This window comes from Lasiosphaeria miniovina, assembly GCF_030549165.1.
Source record: "Lasiosphaeria miniovina strain SMH2392-1A chromosome Unknown B0T26scaffold_7, whole genome shotgun sequence".
Lineage (NCBI taxonomy): Eukaryota > Fungi > Ascomycota > Sordariomycetes > Sordariales > Lasiosphaeriaceae > Lasiosphaeria > Lasiosphaeria miniovina.
In genome coordinates, this window is record NW_026848226.1 from 2,923,348 (window position 1) to 2,940,678 (window position 17,331).

The window sequence follows — 17,331 nt, forward strand, 5'->3', positions numbered from 1 at the left end:
CTGCGACACCTGCATGTGCGGCGGAATCTGGGGTTGTGGTTGCGCCATGGTGGACGATGTGCAGTCGTCGCGCCAAAGGAGCGGCGAGTTGTTGGTCGGTCGCGCGCAGATCAGGAAGAATCTAAGGCGAGGTCGAGTTGCGGTGAATGCGAGAGGTGGAGGTCGGGAGGGGCAAAAAGCCGGGCGAGCAGAAGGTGAGGACTAGGCCCAAACAGCGCGATGGGTTGATAAACGCCAGTGGCCTTGCCGACCCCGTTGAAGATGCCTCAGTAGTGCCTTCTTCCTTCGTCCTAGGAGGAAGACAAGGCAGGCGAACCTGCGTTGCCGGTCAAACCGCCCTTCACGGTGCCCATCCGACGCCGAGGGTTTTGACGGCGCAAAGTCGAGTCCGAGGTTCTCGAGGTGCTGAAAAAGCTGCGATTCATGCGGGTTCCGTAGCAGGCAGGCGCGGGCGATGACGCTGGCGATAGTCGAATGGAGCTCGAAATGCGGTTTGGTATTTGAAATGAGAAAAGGCACCTGCCATTGAGTCTGTCGCGTCCTGGGCCGGTCACGTGCGAGGCTTAGTATAGTTGCAGCGTGAGACAGGCGGTTTTGGCGCTCAGATCCTTCAGAGGCTCGTGCCCGTTCATGTACCCGATTTCAAGGTGCCAGTGTTTCCTGCCTGGCACCTGCCTGCGCCTGCGGGACGCTTGCCTTGCCTGGGTACTGTAATCCATGTGTTGCCGTCGAGGCTTCCGTTGGTCGACCGCGCTCCGCCTGGCCGCGGCATCCGCCAATCACAGTTCAGCGTACGGACCTAGATTTTGTCCTCATTCCTAGTGCCCCTTGCTGGATCGCGAGGTTAACTTTGACGATAATATGCCCTCGTCCCTCGCCCCTTGCTACGATTCTACCTTTCCTCGTACTCTTTTCGTTTCCTCTGGCTTCGTGTCCTAACTAATGGTAAAAATGCCGCACTCAAGCTCAGACGCCCAACCTAATGTAACGTAATATACGACCCGCTACCTCGATACCGGTATTGAAGGGATGGATTAAACTCGTCGGTACGAGTCTCGTAAGTCTTTCGAATTTGATCCCTAACTCTCCCCGATCGCCTACGTCAAGTGTACGCTTGACTTAGTTTGAGATTCGCGGATTGAGAGTAGAATGCTGGCGTCTTAGCGAGTAGCAAGTACCTCCCATGACGCTCGCGATCGAGGTCGGGTCTGGCGAACCACCGCCCAGTAGAGCTGCGTAGTTAGTGAATGCCTGAGCATGACGCATGCCAATTGCATAGCAGGAGCGCTGATGCCTGGCCTCGAGGCCATGCCGGCTAGTCTAGGATAAGGGGCAGAACCTAAGCTGCCAATGCCACGTTGGGAAGTTTGAGGCCCTATCGGAAACTAAGGACAAAGGTATCCATGCAAAGCATGACATTGAGCGGAGCGTGACAAATTGAATACCCCCTTTCCGAGGATCTCCGCTGCCCAAATTAACCAGATTATAGATATATACTTCTTGGAGCCGGAGCCGGGGCCGGAGCCGGCACAACCGCCGTGGTGCCCTCAACTTTAACTGTTATCAACCAGTTGGCAGATAACTTAGATATTTATCTATTGAACATACGGGTTAGATTGGGGAACGAGACAGAATAGGTTACGTGAGCAAGGCTACGGAGTGTGGCTCTGTTCCTCGGCGTTGATGTGGTGGTTGATAAGCGGCCGGTCTCTAATTGGAAACAGACAAGGATCAACAACTGATAGGGTGGCCGGTTGGTTCCTTCCCGATGACAAAAACATGACTCTTGCAGATCACCATCGGTACGAGGGCGCGGCACCGGTCAGTAGAATACTATCTCTAGGACGGAACGGCGTGCCTTAGCCGTGCCAGGTTTAGGCACCGAGGAGTTACCGTGGGGAGAGTCTTAGCAGGTTGCCGACCTTGAGCGACGATGTGTCTGTTGGCGCCTTTGGTTACCTGCTTCCGGCTGGGTAGATGTGGGTGTTAGGTAACGGGCTTTTAGCGGGCATAGGGGAGATGATCAGGAGCCTGAGGTCAGCGGCTGGACGAACGATAAATCAGCGGGTATCTCCTTAAGTTCAAAAGGCTGCTCGCTCGCGTCCTATAGTCACTCCCAACTTGACGCCTTACCCCTTACCTATATACCTATATCTTTATAACTATCTTACCAAAATACTCTCTTCGTATTTATCGTTTTCTTAGGGGATATTTGCTTCGCCAGAGGTACCTGGATTCATTATTAAAGCGGCGGAGACGATTCTAGTATGTTTCAGACTACTAGCCCCGCCGACACTAAACCACACCCCCCTGATACCCTTAGTGACGTTGAGGACGAGTTATCGGTAGAGATAGCTAGTGGAATGTCTCTTAGCAATCTCTACCTAAGCGACTTATTGAAGTTGGCGGAGATGCTCCGTGGAAGAGCCATCCTCGCCCTCACCATCGACTCAAGACAGTGTCCTGCAAACTGAGGTACCTACCTGATTTACCTCCTGACTGCCTGCCTGTAACATACGCAATGTGGTTGGGCTCAGTGGAAACGGCTGACAAGTGACTCAGCAGAAGAACGACGAGGCTCCCCTCCGTAAACGGCCACTTCCCTCTACCATGGGGTGGGTTCGACATTCCAAAAGAATTTGCCTCCCAAAGTCATTTAGTAAGAGCCTGGAGGTAAAGGAACGAGCTCCCCGACTAGTTGCACCCTTGGGTTTGTTTCCTCTAAGTTGACGTACGAATTTAAGAACCATGACCGCTCGGAACTCAGTCTCTTCTAGGTATTTACAGAATGATACCACAAAATAACCTCTGAGGGCCTAACGAGTCCGCTTTAGAATATATATCCTCTGTCCCACATGCGACAAGACCTGTCAGAACCGTTTGATAGTGGCGGATATCCTACGAGGGAGGGATTCGCAAAGTCTTCCAACTGTACCAAATTGCTTCCTCGCCCTCCAGATACCTTAATGAAACTCAGTTTGTAACTCGGCATCTTGTCATCCGTAACTTGGCTGCCCGTTCAGGGGCATCATCAACCGGAGTTAGGAAGAGTGACGAGACGGTCAATATGACAAACTGGAGTGAAGAAACAGTATTCTGTATGGCAGTGTCATTCGGCGTCCGGCCATATAGTGACTTTTTGGTGCGGGGTGTTGCCTGAGTTGCCGTCTTGGTATATCCCCGTACGGTTCTGATTTTTACTTTGCCCCTGCTTCGACGACTAAAGGTATGTATAACCATAATCATAATGAGTGCCTCTCCTACTACAGTTAAAACGTCCCCATGTACTGTAATCCACCACATATAACCCTAACCCTGATTACATACCACGCCCACCAGAACATCCAAGATTCTGCCGCGATAATTTACCACTTTTCACCACAACGTAACCTGGCCTATACCTTTCCACTACAACTAACCTTCAACACTAAAAGACATCGTTGGCGCCATTGATAGGGCCGTTGACGACTTCGTCAACGACGTGGAATACAGTCTGTTGCCCGCGAAGCCTTTGCTCAAAGGTCCTCGCGGTTGCGTACTATGGTGTGAACTGTAAATCGAGTGCACCTTTGGAGTTCCTAAGCTGTGAAGTGACTTTGGTAGGTACTCGGTGGCTCGAGGTCTGGGTACCTCTAGAGGGGTGGTTGAGGGTGCCGAAAAGGGCGGGCCGGGGCTAGCCAGAATTGGCACCCAGGACGGTAAAACATAACTTTTCCCTGTAATGCACTACAGTCCATACATCAACCCACCTTCACCCATTTTAGGGATCCGGCCGTTCTTTGAAGCCCGCCTTGTTTCTTCCTGTCCTCATTATTGCCCTGCGTCCCTTTGCCAGCGTATCCCCGCATCCGACGACGTTAATTCGCGTTAATCTCTTCGCTCCACTCCTTCTACACGTCGCGCAGGCAAGCATGCCTTAGGTTGATCAGAAGCACGCGGCATCTGGAAAGAGCAAGATCTGAGCTGAGCTGAGCAGACTGACAGACAATTGAGGTGGTCATTGGAGAGAAAGCGACTGGGCGAAAGACGAGAGCGACCAGCTGCCTTCCGACAAGGTAGGTGCACGAGTCGCACCCCGCCGATCGACTGCACCGAACGACTTGTCATCACAAGAAAGAGAGAGACACCGCGCCCGCCATGGCATCCAAGCGCAAAGCCTCAGCCATGGCATCCGCCGTGCCCGACGAGCCTGTCGACCCGGCTGACGAGCTCATGTTTCTTTGCTTGGGCGGTGGCAACGAGGTTGGCCGATCATGCCATATTATTCAGTACAAGGGGAAGACAGTCATGGCAAGTCTCCCTGCCCTCCCCCAATCCTGCATCTGCCCTGTGTCGCGTGCTTGCCTGTCCCAGCTACGCCACTTTGGTTATACCCCGCTAAAATGTCTCTGAGGGGAAATAGCTTGACGCCGGCCAGCATCCTGCCTACGACGGGCTTGCTGCCCTCCCCTTCTTTGACGACTTCGACCTGAGCACGGTAGATGTGCTACTCATCAGCCAGTAAGTTCCCCCTTCCCATCGTTTGCGTCCTTCTGTACCGGGCGCGAGTCGCGCTGTGTTTGGCTTGGGGCAGGCAACATTGGTAGAGGCGGCTGGCTCTGGCCCAGTCGCCGTGGCATCGTCATGGTCCTCTGACTGTGGTACATGCTCGCATGCTGCTTCGTTACCACGGCCTCGCGTAGCGACGCGACGGCCGCCTTGCCATGTCATGTACCATCCGTCCACACCATATATGTACTCAGATATCAAATATAATATCTCGTCACCATGTCCAAAGCTGCCCCAAGCTTGACCGGCCTCTGCCGCTGCCTCTGCCTCTGCCTTTGCCTCTGCCTTCCCATGCGCTCTGTAAAGCATCTCAGCCATTTTGCTTCTGCTTTTCTTCTTTCCCATCTCCCTCTCCCTCAGCCGCCCGCATAGTACTAACTCGGTTGCAGTTTCCACATAGACCATGCCGCCTCGCTGCCATATGTTCTGGCAAAGACCAACTTCCGCGGCCGCGTCTTCATGACGCATCCCACCAAGGCCATCTACAAGTGGCTTATCCAGGACAGTGTGCGCGTCGGCAACACGTCTTCAAACCCAACCACGTCGCTTGTCTACACAGAGCAGGACCACCTGAACACGTTCCCCCAGATTGAGGCTATCGACTACCATACCACCCATACCATCTCGTCGATCCGCATTACCCCTTATCCTGCAGGACACGTCCTGGGCGCGGCCATGTTTCTGATCGAGATTGCGGGCCTCAACATCTTCTTCACCGGCGACTACTCGAGGGAGCAAGACCGTCATCTGGTGTCTGCCGAAGTACCCAAAGGCGTCAAGATCGACGTGCTCATCACGGAATCGACCTACGGCATTGCCTCGCACGTGCCGCGCGTTGAGAGGGAGCAGGCTCTGATGAAGTCTATCACCGGGGTCCTCAATAAGGGCGGCCGAGTTCTCATGCCTGTCTTCGCCCTAGGCCGAGCGCAGGAGCTCCTTCTGATCCTCGACGAGTACTGGGGCAAGCATGCAGAGTTCCAAAAGTACCCCATCTACTATGCCAGCAATCTCGCCAGGAAGTGCATGCTGGTCTATCAGACTTATGTCGGCGCCATGAATGATAATATCAAACGTCTCTTCCGGGAGCGCATGGCTGATGCCGAGGCGTCTGGAGACTCGGCTGGGAAAGGCGGGCCCTGGGACTTCAAGTTCATCCGGTCGCTGAAGAATATCGACCGCTTCGACGACGTGGGCGGCTGCGTCATGCTAGCCAGCCCGGGTATGCTCCAGAACGGTGTCAGCCGTGAACTGCTAGAACGCTGGGCGCCGAGTGAAAAGAACGGCGTCATTATCACCGGTTACAGCGTTGAAGGGACTATGGCCAAGCAGATCATGCAGGAGCCCGAGCAGATTCAGGCCGTCATGTCTAGAAATGTTGGCGGCGGGCGCCGGAACCCAGGCGGCGATACTGATAAGGTCATGATCCCTCGCCGTTGCACGGTCCAAGAGTACTCGTTTGCGGCCCATGTCGACGGAACAGAGAACCGGGAGTTCATTGAGGAGGTTAGCGCCCCCGTTGTGGTAAGTAAATCCGATCTCCTTGTGTACCTGCTAGCCACGGCCCAGCTGACAGCTTGGATTTAACAGATTCTCGTGCACGGCGAAGTGCACAACATGATGCGGCTCAAGTCCAAGCTGCTATCTCTCAATGCGTCCAAGACCAACAAGGTGAAAGTCTACAGCCCCCGCAACTGCGAAGAGCTGCGCATTCCGTTCAAAGCGGACAAGACGGCCAAGGTTGTGGGCAAGCTTGCGTCAATCCCGCCGCCCAGGGGTGGCAGCGGGGCCCAGGAGCCAAAGGTGTTCACGGGCGTGCTAGTACAGAATGACTTTAAGATGTCGCTTATGGCGCCCGAGGACCTGCGCGAGTACGCCGGACTGACCACGACGACGATTGCCTGCAAGCAGCGCCTCCGGCTCAGCGCCGCCAGCATTGATTTGATCAAATGGGGCCTTGAGGGCACCTTTGGCGGCGTCGAGGAGCTCCCTCAGCCTAAGCCCCAGCATTCTTCTGCCAACGCTAATGGCAACGGCCACGCAAGCGAGGCTGGGGCTCAAGCGGAGGCCGACGAGGACAGCGATGTTGTCGCTACTTACCTAGTGATGGGCTGTGTTACGGTCCGCTACCACAGCACCGGCGAGATCGAACTGGAATGGGAGGGCAATGTCCTCAACGATGGTATTGCCGACGCCGTTATGGCCGTGCTTGTCAGCATTGAGAGCAGCCCTGCGGCAGTAAAGCGTAAGCGCCTCCCCCTTTTCCCCCTCAACTTCAGAGATGGGACTTGGAGCTGAGCCCTATTCACTAACATGACTCTGTTCTAGGCTCTGCAAGCAAGAACCCGCACTCACACTCTCACGACGAGGCGCTGTCATTCGAGCTACCCACGCGGAACCTCCATGCCAACCTCTCTCCCGATGAGCGCCTTGAGCGCTTGATGATGTTCCTCGAGGCGCAGTTCGGCGCCGAAAACGTGAATCCCGTCACGGAGCCCAAGCTGCCGCCCTCGCCACCGGCATCGGCCGCATCAGCAAAGAAGAAGCTCCTGCCCCCCAAAGGCGAGAGCGTGGACCCAGACGCCGGCGCAGACTCGGAGGGTGGTGCCTCGATGGATGTGTCGGAAGACGACGACAACATAAAGGAGGAACAAGAGACGCAGCTCAAGGCGCGCCAGCAAGCCGAGCTCGCACGCTTGCACCGCCTCGGCATCCCGGTCCCGGGCGTTGAGATCAGGGTCGACAAGATGGTCGCCACCGTCTGGCTCGAGGACCTCGAGGTCGAGTGCAAGACCAAGGTGTTTGCCGACCGCGTGCGCGCCGTCGTCGAGCGTGCCGTCGAGGTCACGGCGCCCATGGCCGGCGGCCAGTTCTAGTCTGTGCTAACTTGTTTTTTGTATCAACCAAAAGGAAAGAACTGTATGAAAAGAATCCTAATCTGGGGGACACGGGATGGATAAGGAGTTGTTTGTTTGCTAACCTCTCAAGCCAGTTCAGTTCGGCTTCAATGTGGAAATGGGACGTGGAAAGGGGAGAGCGGCGGAACAAATCTTCTATATCACTTGTATGTCAAGCTACCTAGGCTAGTGGGTGTTTTTATATCAGTGAAAATTTGGCTGTTCGGTAACCTACTATGTAAAGCGAACATGGTGACCTTCTACTATCCCCGCGACTCTGCGTCCTTGCGTCTGAACATGGATAAGAAACCCTTCATCCTCAAGTTCTCGGTGTCCCCAAATACTTATCGAGGTGAGCGAGCGCCTACCTATTGGTTCGTAGACCCCATAAAGCTTAACTCTGGGTTGAGGTCCCCCCCCCCCCCGAGCCTCCTACATAGTACATCTTGGGCTAGGATCGTGACAATTACCTAACTTTATAGGTAAGTAGGTAAGGTACCTAGGTATCGCTAACTGTTTTTGTGGTGTGTAAACGCTATATACCTACCATGAAGCTGTTAGTAGACCGAAAATCCTACACGCTAGTCCGCAAGTTCATCTAATTAACTAGTACACTGACTGAAAACTCGGCCGAGCGCTCGCTCGTCTGATATGATGAGGTATTAGAGAACGAAAGAGAGAATCAACGACCCATTTCACTAGCTTGCTCCATTAAGAGCAGTTCAAAGAATATCCGAGCAGCGCTCAAACAGGTTCGGTAATTAATTAATCACCGACACGCGGAACAGATGCTTGAAAGACGAACAACTCAGTAATTTGATGATTTAGTCATACACAATAATAAATTACCCAGGTAATTGCTTGGCAGAGTCGTTATCATTTCAAACTAACCTAACCTAGGTGCTAATCAAAAACCTTTCAGAGATAATAAAGTCAAGTCACGACTGACTGACATTTAGTTCGCAGCTGCCTAATATCTCGGGCTATATATGAATGATATGGGAGAAAAAGTTTCCAACAATGTTGAGAAAGCGAGGTGAGATCCAACCAGCCCCCCCCCCGTCTTTTCCCATGCCCAAAGTGCGTCAGCACCCATTGCACTACATTTAATCAAGCAGAGAAGTTGCGCGCATGATCGCGCTTAACAATGGGGCCGGTAAGGCCGCTGTAGGCCATGATGGCCGTCTGGATCGACGACGACAGCGAGTCGTGGTCGTCGGTGATCTGCGTCGCTCAGACTGGACCGTGTTAATGAGGCTGAATGCGATAGTCTGAATGGAGATATAATGGCGAGTCAGTCAGTCAGTCAGTCAGTCAGTCAGGTAGGTAGGTAGGCAGGCAGGCAGGCAGGCAGGCAGGCAGGCAGGTTTCTTGGGGAGTGTGATGGATGGGTGGGCAGGGGGAGGGGGTTTGGTTCCATCGATGACGCCCTCGATCCTGCGGAGCGCGGCAGCAACCGGCGAGCCAATGAGGGGCACTGTCGGGAACGAGCCAGCCTTGCCGATCAAGATGTTGAGCAGCTGCTGGTGGATGCGGACAAACTGGCAGAGGGGGAGGAACCGGTTAGGTTAGCTCGCTGTACAGAACGGCAAAAGGGATGGGGGGGGGGTTCGCTTACGTCTCTGAAAGCATCCGCAATGGCCGTGGCGTCAGCTCCGGCCGGGACCGGGAGATCACCCTGCACCTGGGCAATGGCGGTAGTTGCTGTCGTAACAATGTCAGCGAGCCCCTTGATAATGGTCTAATTATGAGCGCGGCGCGGCGCTACAGGTTAAGAGTTTATGGGGGGTGCGCCACCACCCGTAAACACTCACCGGGAATGGTCCCACGCCGATGATAGTCAGGGGCCCGTTGATGAGGTGATGCTGTTGGCAGGAGCGTGGAGGACTTGCGACTTCCGTGTCACCGTTTTAATGTTGTTCACCACGTCTGCTGGCAGGATGGCCGCGAGAGCTGGCACGGCGAAGAGGGCAACGACGGCCGAGGCCAAGATTCCGCGGATGGAAACCATGACAACATGATTGGCGCAAGACGAGGGATCCGTGATTGAATATTATGATAGTGAAAAGGGGAATGTAGACGAAGGAAGGGATGGTAAGCGGGTGGATTTTCTTTTTTCTTTTTTTGCTTTGGTAAAACGTCTTATTTTCCTCTTCAAGTTTTTAAATCTGATGCGTTGCGTTAATTACTACTCTAACGAAAATCTAGCTGGAATTTAATGATCAACTCCTTCCTTGCTCGATGCCAACCAACTAATAATAACACGAAAGGGTGATTGTTTCTTTCAGTTCGGCGAGATCGGGCAGCAGACTCACCGTACCAGGCTAATGCACTAAATATGGTATTCGAGCCCTCGCTGAGCTCTCGCTGAGCTGGCTGACTATGGCCCGTGCCCCCCCCCCCCCCTGTGCTCGCCGGCCTATCGTATTTTCACACCGGGCCGCCACACAAATGCGGCCTAGATCCCGGTCTCTTCATCCACTCGCTGATTGCGCAGCTGAGTTGGGTCTAGTACGCTAGCGCTACAGCGCTTCCCAGTTAGACAGGCCGCTGTAACTAGCCTAGCTTGGCTGATCGAGCCGCTGTGGCCCCCTATTGACCGGCCTGCTCGCGGGGCGTGCCAGCGAGTTAGCTGCTCAAATGCGTGTAAGGCCTCTCGCTCCCTCCCGCTTTACGTCCGGCCGGCCAGCCGTAGAGCTAGCCAGTCTCCCGCGCATCCTATCGATCAATTGACCTGTTTTTAACTATGGCCCGCAAGCGAAAGAGGGCGCCGGCGGCGCAGCCGGCTCCGGCTCCGGCTCCGGCTCCGGCTACGGCTACGGCTACGGCTACGGCTCCGGCTGGCGGCCAGAGTGGGATGTGATTACGGTTAGCGGCCTACCCCCTGTCCTGGGCTTGGGACGCGTGCAACGCGACGCACTCAACAACGCAGAACTACGCGCCAAGGCGCAGAGCATCCTCTCCGTAATTCACACCATGCGGCCAAAGAATACGACCTCTACGTACGAGCCAAAGCAGCGGGAATTCCAGGAGTTCTGTAGGCTGCAGCAGTATTACGATGGGGACACCGTCACAGAAGACAAGCTCCTTTACTTCCTCACTAAGAGCGTCACCAGCCGGCCGTTACGAGCCAAAAGCCGGAAGGCGGCCGCGGATACTCCACAAGAAGAGACACGGCTAGCCTGGCGATCGGTCCGCAGCTATATCACGGCAATTACGGACCTCTACCGCACGCAAAAGGCACGCGGTATGAACATCCACCCATCTCCACGCGAAGACAATGTCCGGGATTACCTCAAGTCCTTACAGCGGCGCGATGCCGAGCAGGCCAAGACCAGCTGTGCGGATAAAGGCTCTGATACTCTGCTGGATGGCTATACAGAGCTGGAGTTTGAGACGATATGCTACGAGCTGTGGGCGCATACAGCTACCGGCTCAGCTGAGAGCCACCTGCGGACCCTTGTCGACCTGCTTCTTGGCCACTATATGCTCACACGTGGAGGCGACCGGAGGGCTTTAGAGCTATCCGATCTATTTACCTTTGAGTTCCCGGACGAAGGCCCTACTCCTTGTATGCCGTTGATCATGACGACGCGGGCCGGGAAGACCAACCAGCACGGCCGGCTCGAGACAGCCGGGGCTCTACGGAACCGTAAGCCACTAATTTGTATGTTGAGCGGCCTCGCATTTTATCTCCTTTTCCGCTAGGACCTCACAGAAGAGCCGTTCCCAGACTTCAGCCGGCGTCCGGCGTGGTACGACATCCGCCTGATCACGAGTAGTAGTACGGGGCGAACGGCAGGTCTATCCTACAACTCGCAACGGGAGTGGGCGGCCAGGGCCCTCTCGTATGCCGGGATCAGCTCCCAAAAGAAGACACATATCGGCCGCAGCTCGGGAGCGAAGGTAGCCGAATTGAAGGGTGTTAGCGAGGATCAAATCCGCCGGGCCGGCCGTTGGAACCAAGAGCAGATAATCGGCTGTTACCTCAACTCCCTACCCCGTACGTTTATGCGTACTATGGCCGGCCACCCTCCGCAGATGGGATGCTTTGAGGTCCGGAGGGCCGGCGTGGCGCCGCCAGCCGACGTCCTTTCGATGATCTGGCCGCAGTTAGACCAGTGGCAAGACCGGTTTGGTCCAGGGCCTGGCCAAATTAACAATCTAGCCGCCATGGGCTTTACCAACCTCCTTTTCTACCTACGTGGGGTAGTTCTGCAAGACTCGGCTATCCTGATGGATAGGTTCCCGAATAGCCCAGTTTGGAGCCACCCAGTATTCCAACACCCAGCATATCAGCTATTCGCCAAGCAGGTGGCTGCTTTCGTACAGGAAGAAGAGCGGCCCAGCCAGCTAGCTATATTAACCCAAGCGCTTCCAGTCTTATGAGACTACTTGAAGTCGATCGATGCTCGCAATGAGGCCCTGGTCCGAGAGCTCACAGCAAATCTCCAAGCCACCGAGATGCGGCTTATCGAGGCCCAGTCGCAGCAGACATTTAAGCTCCACAATATCCTTTCTGCCGGCCTTACAGTCCATATACAAGCAACCGCTCCACAGCCGGTCCTGGCCGAAGCGGGCCGACGAACTAGCCCTATAACTAGGCCGGCAGCTGGCCCTGTGGCTGGGCCGGGAGCTGGCCCCGACGAACAAAGCCAGTATGGTTCTGCTGCTAGCCGCCTTTGTAGCCCGGCTCCCACAATCAGCTGGCTACCAGCCGAAGAAAATGAGGAACAGCCGCCACAGTACCGCATGAGCCGTACTGTCAGAACGGTGACAGACCTTTGGCGTGAGTGGACTGTTGGCCTCCAGGGCGGGCCGGCCGTAGCTACTCTTGATCGGAGATGGGGGAACCGGTGGCGGGCCGGCCGGCAGACTGAACTGCAGTGGTATTCTTTACGGTCCGAAGTTGTTAAGGGGTCCAGCGGATCGTACGAGCCCTGCGTACGAGCGAGGAAGCCGCCGTCCGCATAGTTCATCTCCAACAGCAGCAAATAGGCTGCTCCATTGACAAGTTCTGTAAGCAGCTGCGGGCCAGCCGGAAGGCAAGACTTGCGGGCCATAAGCCAAAATAGCTCGCAAATAAAACCACCTTTTGACTTGCTTTTCGAGCTATTTTTAGGGCCTCGATTAAAACCTTTGATATGCACGTGTTCAACTGACAGACGAAATCAACCTAGCTTAGTCGAAACGTTGATCACTGCCGTTCCTTTGCCGCTGCGGCTAAAGCCTAGACCGGCCGTCGGCTCCCGGGGCCGGCATTGCAGGGGCGCCGGACTTATCATGACCGGAAAACACGATTGCCGCGCCTTTTTCCGTCTGGGGAAGGGGTTTTAGCTGCCAGTCGCCGCTTCCTGCGGGAACCCCGCAATGGCATCCAAAGAACCGAGTGCTGCAAGCAAGCTGTCAAGTGTCAACAACCCGAAACAGGGGACTTAACCGGCACAACCCATTTTTGGAGGTACGTACCTTAGTTGCCTCGTTAGTTGTTGGTACGGTACTGCACTAGCCTCTAAACACTGGCGTTGTAAGTGTCTCGGATGAGGACAAGAGGAAACAGAAGAAAGAAAGAATGAAAGGGCGGGTTCGCGGGAAATGACACGCTAGGCATGGAAAGGACGAATCAACGGAACGGTGAGCATGTTCCCTTTGACATGACACAGCTATCAAGGTAGTTGGAGGGATACTTGTAAGACTTGTGCGCTCCGTGTTGAAGCCGCCGAAAATGGTACCTATAGGGGTGAGCATCCGCCAGCCAAAATTCGGCGGCCGAAACACTCCCCCCAAAGCGGGACCAGATGCACATGCACGCCATGATGCCGTAACATGGACAACGTTTTCAGCCGCCTTTTCTAGAACTACCTATCTTACCTTACATGCTTTCGGTCCAAGAGAGCGTGCCTTCAGGCAAATCTGTGGCGCACATACGGACAGACAAGACAGACAGACAGACAGGCAGACGTCTATAAATATCATGGCCGGATTCAGCTGCAGCCAGATGGTGGCAATTTGGCCCATCTTTGCCAATTCTCGTTGAAGCGGTGTAAAGGCAAAGGCACCAATGGTAAAAAAAGACGTGATTTCTAAAGAAAGACTAGGAAAAAGGACATCCTTGAAGGAGCGATGCCGACGACCTCTCATCAGGGGGAGGGCCCACCTTATATGATGAGGTGGGTGGGCCAAGAAAAAAAGGAAAATAATTGGATCCGTACTACGAAGTAGATTTTTAGTGGGTAAGGGTGATGTAAATAAACCCCTTGTTGCCCGGCCCCTGAACCCCCTGATTAGCGTTGCCGTCGTTGGACTTATATAACCATATGGGAGGAGGAACCTTGCCTACCGACCAATTCTTTGGAGCCAAGTAGAATACTCAATTGCTAGAATCGACGAAGGAAAACGCCAACTACCTAGGCAGGCGTACCCGTACGGCCTGCACCTAAACTAACCTAGATGGTGTCGTGGTATGGGGCCGCGCTGCACTTCCTCACCTTTACCCATGAATAGGTGATATTATCTACACGTACAATCAAGTCCCCTTTTTAAGCAACTTCCATTTATTGCAACTTGCATAGTATGAGCAACCGGTTTGGCCTGTCTGAATTCCCTGTTCTCACCAAAAGACCGCACCCTAGTATGTGCAGCCTATTTGGTCTGTCTGAATTGGTTGCTTAAGCAGGGGGCCTGAATGTAGGTTGCACATATTATGCAAGTTGCAGAAAAGGATGCGGTCCTTTGGTGAGAACAGGGAATTTAGACAGGCCAAACTGGTTGCTCATGCTATGCAAGTTGCAATAAATGGGGGTGGCTTAAACAGGGGACCTGACTGAGCCTGGCCATTTGACAGCCTCTACTATGTTCTAACTCACAATTCTCGGAGACCTGCGCGGAGACAAACGCGGGGTAACTCAGGTCCTCACTCTCCAAAAGGCACCCTTCATACATACTCTGTCTCTTTGGTCACACAGACACACAGACACACAGATACACACACACACACACACGCACCGTCGGGATAAACCGAACCAGGACCATGGCATCCCCAGACTCGACCTACGCCTCCCCAAAATGGTGGAAGGAAGCCATCGTATACCAAGTGTACCCGTCGTCCTTCCAGTCCCACCCCGGCAACGCGACAGGCTGGGGATCGGTCAAGGGCATCACGTCGAGGCTCGACTACCTCAAAGAGCTCGGCATCGACGTGCTGTGGACATCGCCAATCTACAAGTCGCCCCAGGCCGACATGGGCTACGACATCGCCGACTACAAGGACATTGACCCCTGCTACGGGACGCTGGCCGACGTGGACGACCTCATCCGCGAGCTGAAGCGGCGAGACATGCGCCTGGTGATGGATCTGGTTGTGAACCACACCAGCAACCAGCATGCTTGGTTTCTCGAGAGCAAGAGCAGCAAGACGAACCCCAAACGCGACTGGTACATCTGGAAGGCGCCCAAGAGCATCAACCCCGACGGCAGCCCCGAGCCGCCAAACAACTGGGCTCAGATTCTCGGCGAAGCGAACTCGGCTTGGAACTATGACCAAGTCACGGGCGAGTATTACCTTGGCCTGTTCACTCCCGAACAGCCCGACCTGAACTGGGAGAATCCCGAGGTGCGAGAGGCCGTCTGGGACGTCATGCACTTCTGGCTGAAGCGCGGCGTCTCCGGGTTCCGCATGGACGTCATCAACCTGATCTCCAAAGTGCCCTCGTACCCCGACGCACCGCTCATCCTAGGCCCCGAGCACAAGTACCAGCCTGGCCAGAAGTTTTTCGTCAACGGGCCCAAGCTGCACGACTACCTCACCGAGATGAACCGACGGGTACTGAGCAAGTACGAAGCCCTTGCGCTGGGCGAAATGCCCTTTGTGTATGACGAGGACGAGATCCTAAAGGCCGTCGGCGCCCGGTCCGGAGAGCTCAACATGATCTTCATCTTTGGCCTCGTCGACATCGACAATCCGAACGTGCGCATGGCGCTCAAGCCGTGGACGGTGCGCGAGATGAAGGCCATCATCACGCGCTGGCAGCGCACCATGATTGAGAAAGACGGCTGGAACACCGTCTTCATCGAGAACCACGACCAACCGCGCTCCGTGTCGCGGTATGCCGACGACAGCGATGAATGGAGAGACAAAGGGGCAAAGCTGCTCGCGCTGATGCAGACCACGCTGGGCGGCACCCTGTTTGTGTATCAGGGAGAGGAGATTGGGATGCGTAATGCGAGGTCGGGCGAGTGGCCACCGGAGGCCTTTCGAGACGTTGAGACCATCAACTACTGGAAGAAGGTCCAGACACTGTATGCCAACGACCCCGACATGCTGTCGCTGGGCCGGAAGGTGATGGACATGAAGGCGCGGGACCACTCGAGAACCCCGATGCAGTGGAGTGCAGCGCCGAATGCGGGATTCTGCGACCCGGAGGTCACGCCATGGATGAGAGTCATGAGCGACTACAAGACGGTCAACGTCGAATCGCAAATGCAGCAGCAGTCGGGCGAAGGCAGTGGTGGTGAGCTGACCACCTGGCAGTTCTGGCAGCGTTGCTTGAAGAACCGCGCAGAGCACAAGGAGGTGTTTGTCTATGGCGATTTCCACGACCAGAATCCTGCCGACCCGAATGTTTACGCCTATATTCGGACGAGCAGCGTGGACAGTGGAGACCGGTGGTTGGTGGTGCTGAACTTTTCCGGGCAGAAGCAGAGCTTTGTGCTTCCTAAGGCGCTGAAATTGGAGTCCTGGGCGTGGGGCAATTACGCCCCCGAGAAGACGCAACGGAAACCACCTGGGAGGGCTGTGGATCTGCAAGAGTGGGAAGGTCTGATTGGAAAAATCAGGAGTTAGGCTCTAGACAACTTTTGAATCGACTTGGCCTGTAATGCGGTCGGCTCGGAGTTCGCAATCTTTTCCGCCCGCCCTTGCAGCCGCAGTCAAATGGCAGGCATCATAGACGAGGGGCAGAATCTGCCTTGGCGAGCTGGCGGACGTTGTAGCGCGCGAATGTGCATCCTATACAGTATGTATTCTTATACACACACAGTGAGCGAGGTGGCCCGAATTGGGCGGGCCGCGCCTTCCTTGCGGGAAAGCCCCTACTGAAGAAATTGCGATCGAGATATGTCGCACGTCTGGTCATCGGATCATGGGCCTATGACGACGACAAAAGTTTCTAGCAACTTTACGTAGGCGCGATGGAGTGGAAGCTCAAGTTCGGCTTGCAGATTCTGTAGTGTCAATTATTATGTCGGTAGACTTGGCCATAAGCCATCCCAATCGCCGAGTCTCATGCCTTCGATCGTTCAGACTTCCTTCCACACAGTGCAAACAGCCACTGCGCCTTCAATTTCAGAGCCGCCTATCGACAACTCCAGTAACGCCGATATGATTTGTGACGGGGTTGCACTACCGCACCCGTCAGTTACCCCATTAACACGCCGGAGACCTGACGACAGTACGAAGTACTCCGTAACTAGGAGCACATAGATCATGATCTTGTTGACATGTAGCCGTCGCCATCGGATAATAACAGCACAAAGTCAACCTTGGACACCACCACAAGCTGAAATCTCTTTCAGATGTACTCCTACCACTAGACTTTGACTGGCCTCTCCTACTTCTTAAACTCCCTGTTCTTAGCCGGGTGCGACAGATCACAGAGGCCATCTCGCTCGCATGGGTATGTCTTGGCCTGCCCGTCGCCATTGCGCTTCTCACCTTCAGTAAACTAATCACCATCGTCCTCCACAATATCACCAAAAAAGTCCTGGCCTAGAAGAGCTCCAGCCTAGCGCCGCTGTTTAACGAGCTGGACAGCTGGAGCAGTGGCACTGGTAACACCCAAATGTCCGGGCTGCATCGGAAACAGCTGGGCCAGGGGTGGGGGCCGGGGCT

At 54.8% G+C, this 17,331-nt stretch overlaps 3 protein-coding genes across 3 annotated transcripts; 2 read left to right on the top strand and 1 right to left on the bottom strand.

The window, feature by feature from the left end:
- Positions 1 to 4,137: 4,137 nt before the first annotated feature.
- On the top strand, positions 4,138 to 7,699 carry B0T26DRAFT_790068 (endoribonuclease YSH1; the record flags this gene model as incomplete). Its single annotated transcript, XM_060446841.1, has 5 exons — positions 4,138 to 4,284; positions 4,403 to 4,500; positions 4,938 to 6,069; positions 6,136 to 6,790; positions 6,874 to 7,699. The coding sequence occupies 5 exons, from the start codon at positions 4,138 to 4,140 to the stop codon at positions 7,419 to 7,421; spliced, it is 2,580 nt and encodes an 859-aa protein (XP_060291834.1). The 3' UTR covers positions 7,422 to 7,699.
- Positions 7,700 to 8,552: 853 nt separating this feature from the next.
- Positions 8,553 to 9,453, bottom strand: B0T26DRAFT_756204 (uncharacterized protein; the record flags this gene model as incomplete). The annotated part of the gene is made up of 5 exons (XM_060446060.1): positions 8,553 to 8,666; positions 8,870 to 8,983; positions 9,061 to 9,183; positions 9,257 to 9,307; positions 9,367 to 9,453. 5 exons carry the CDS (start codon positions 9,451 to 9,453, stop codon positions 8,553 to 8,555), a joined length of 489 nt encoding a protein of 162 aa, XP_060291835.1.
- Positions 9,454 to 14,472: 5,019 nt separating this feature from the next.
- On the top strand, positions 14,473 to 16,284 carry B0T26DRAFT_655608 (trehalose-6-phosphate hydrolase; the record flags this gene model as incomplete). Its single annotated transcript, XM_060438639.1, has 1 exon — positions 14,473 to 16,284. The coding sequence occupies one exon, from the start codon at positions 14,473 to 14,475 to the stop codon at positions 16,282 to 16,284; it is 1,812 nt and encodes a 603-aa protein (XP_060291836.1).
- Positions 16,285 to 17,331: the final 1,047 nt, after the last annotated feature.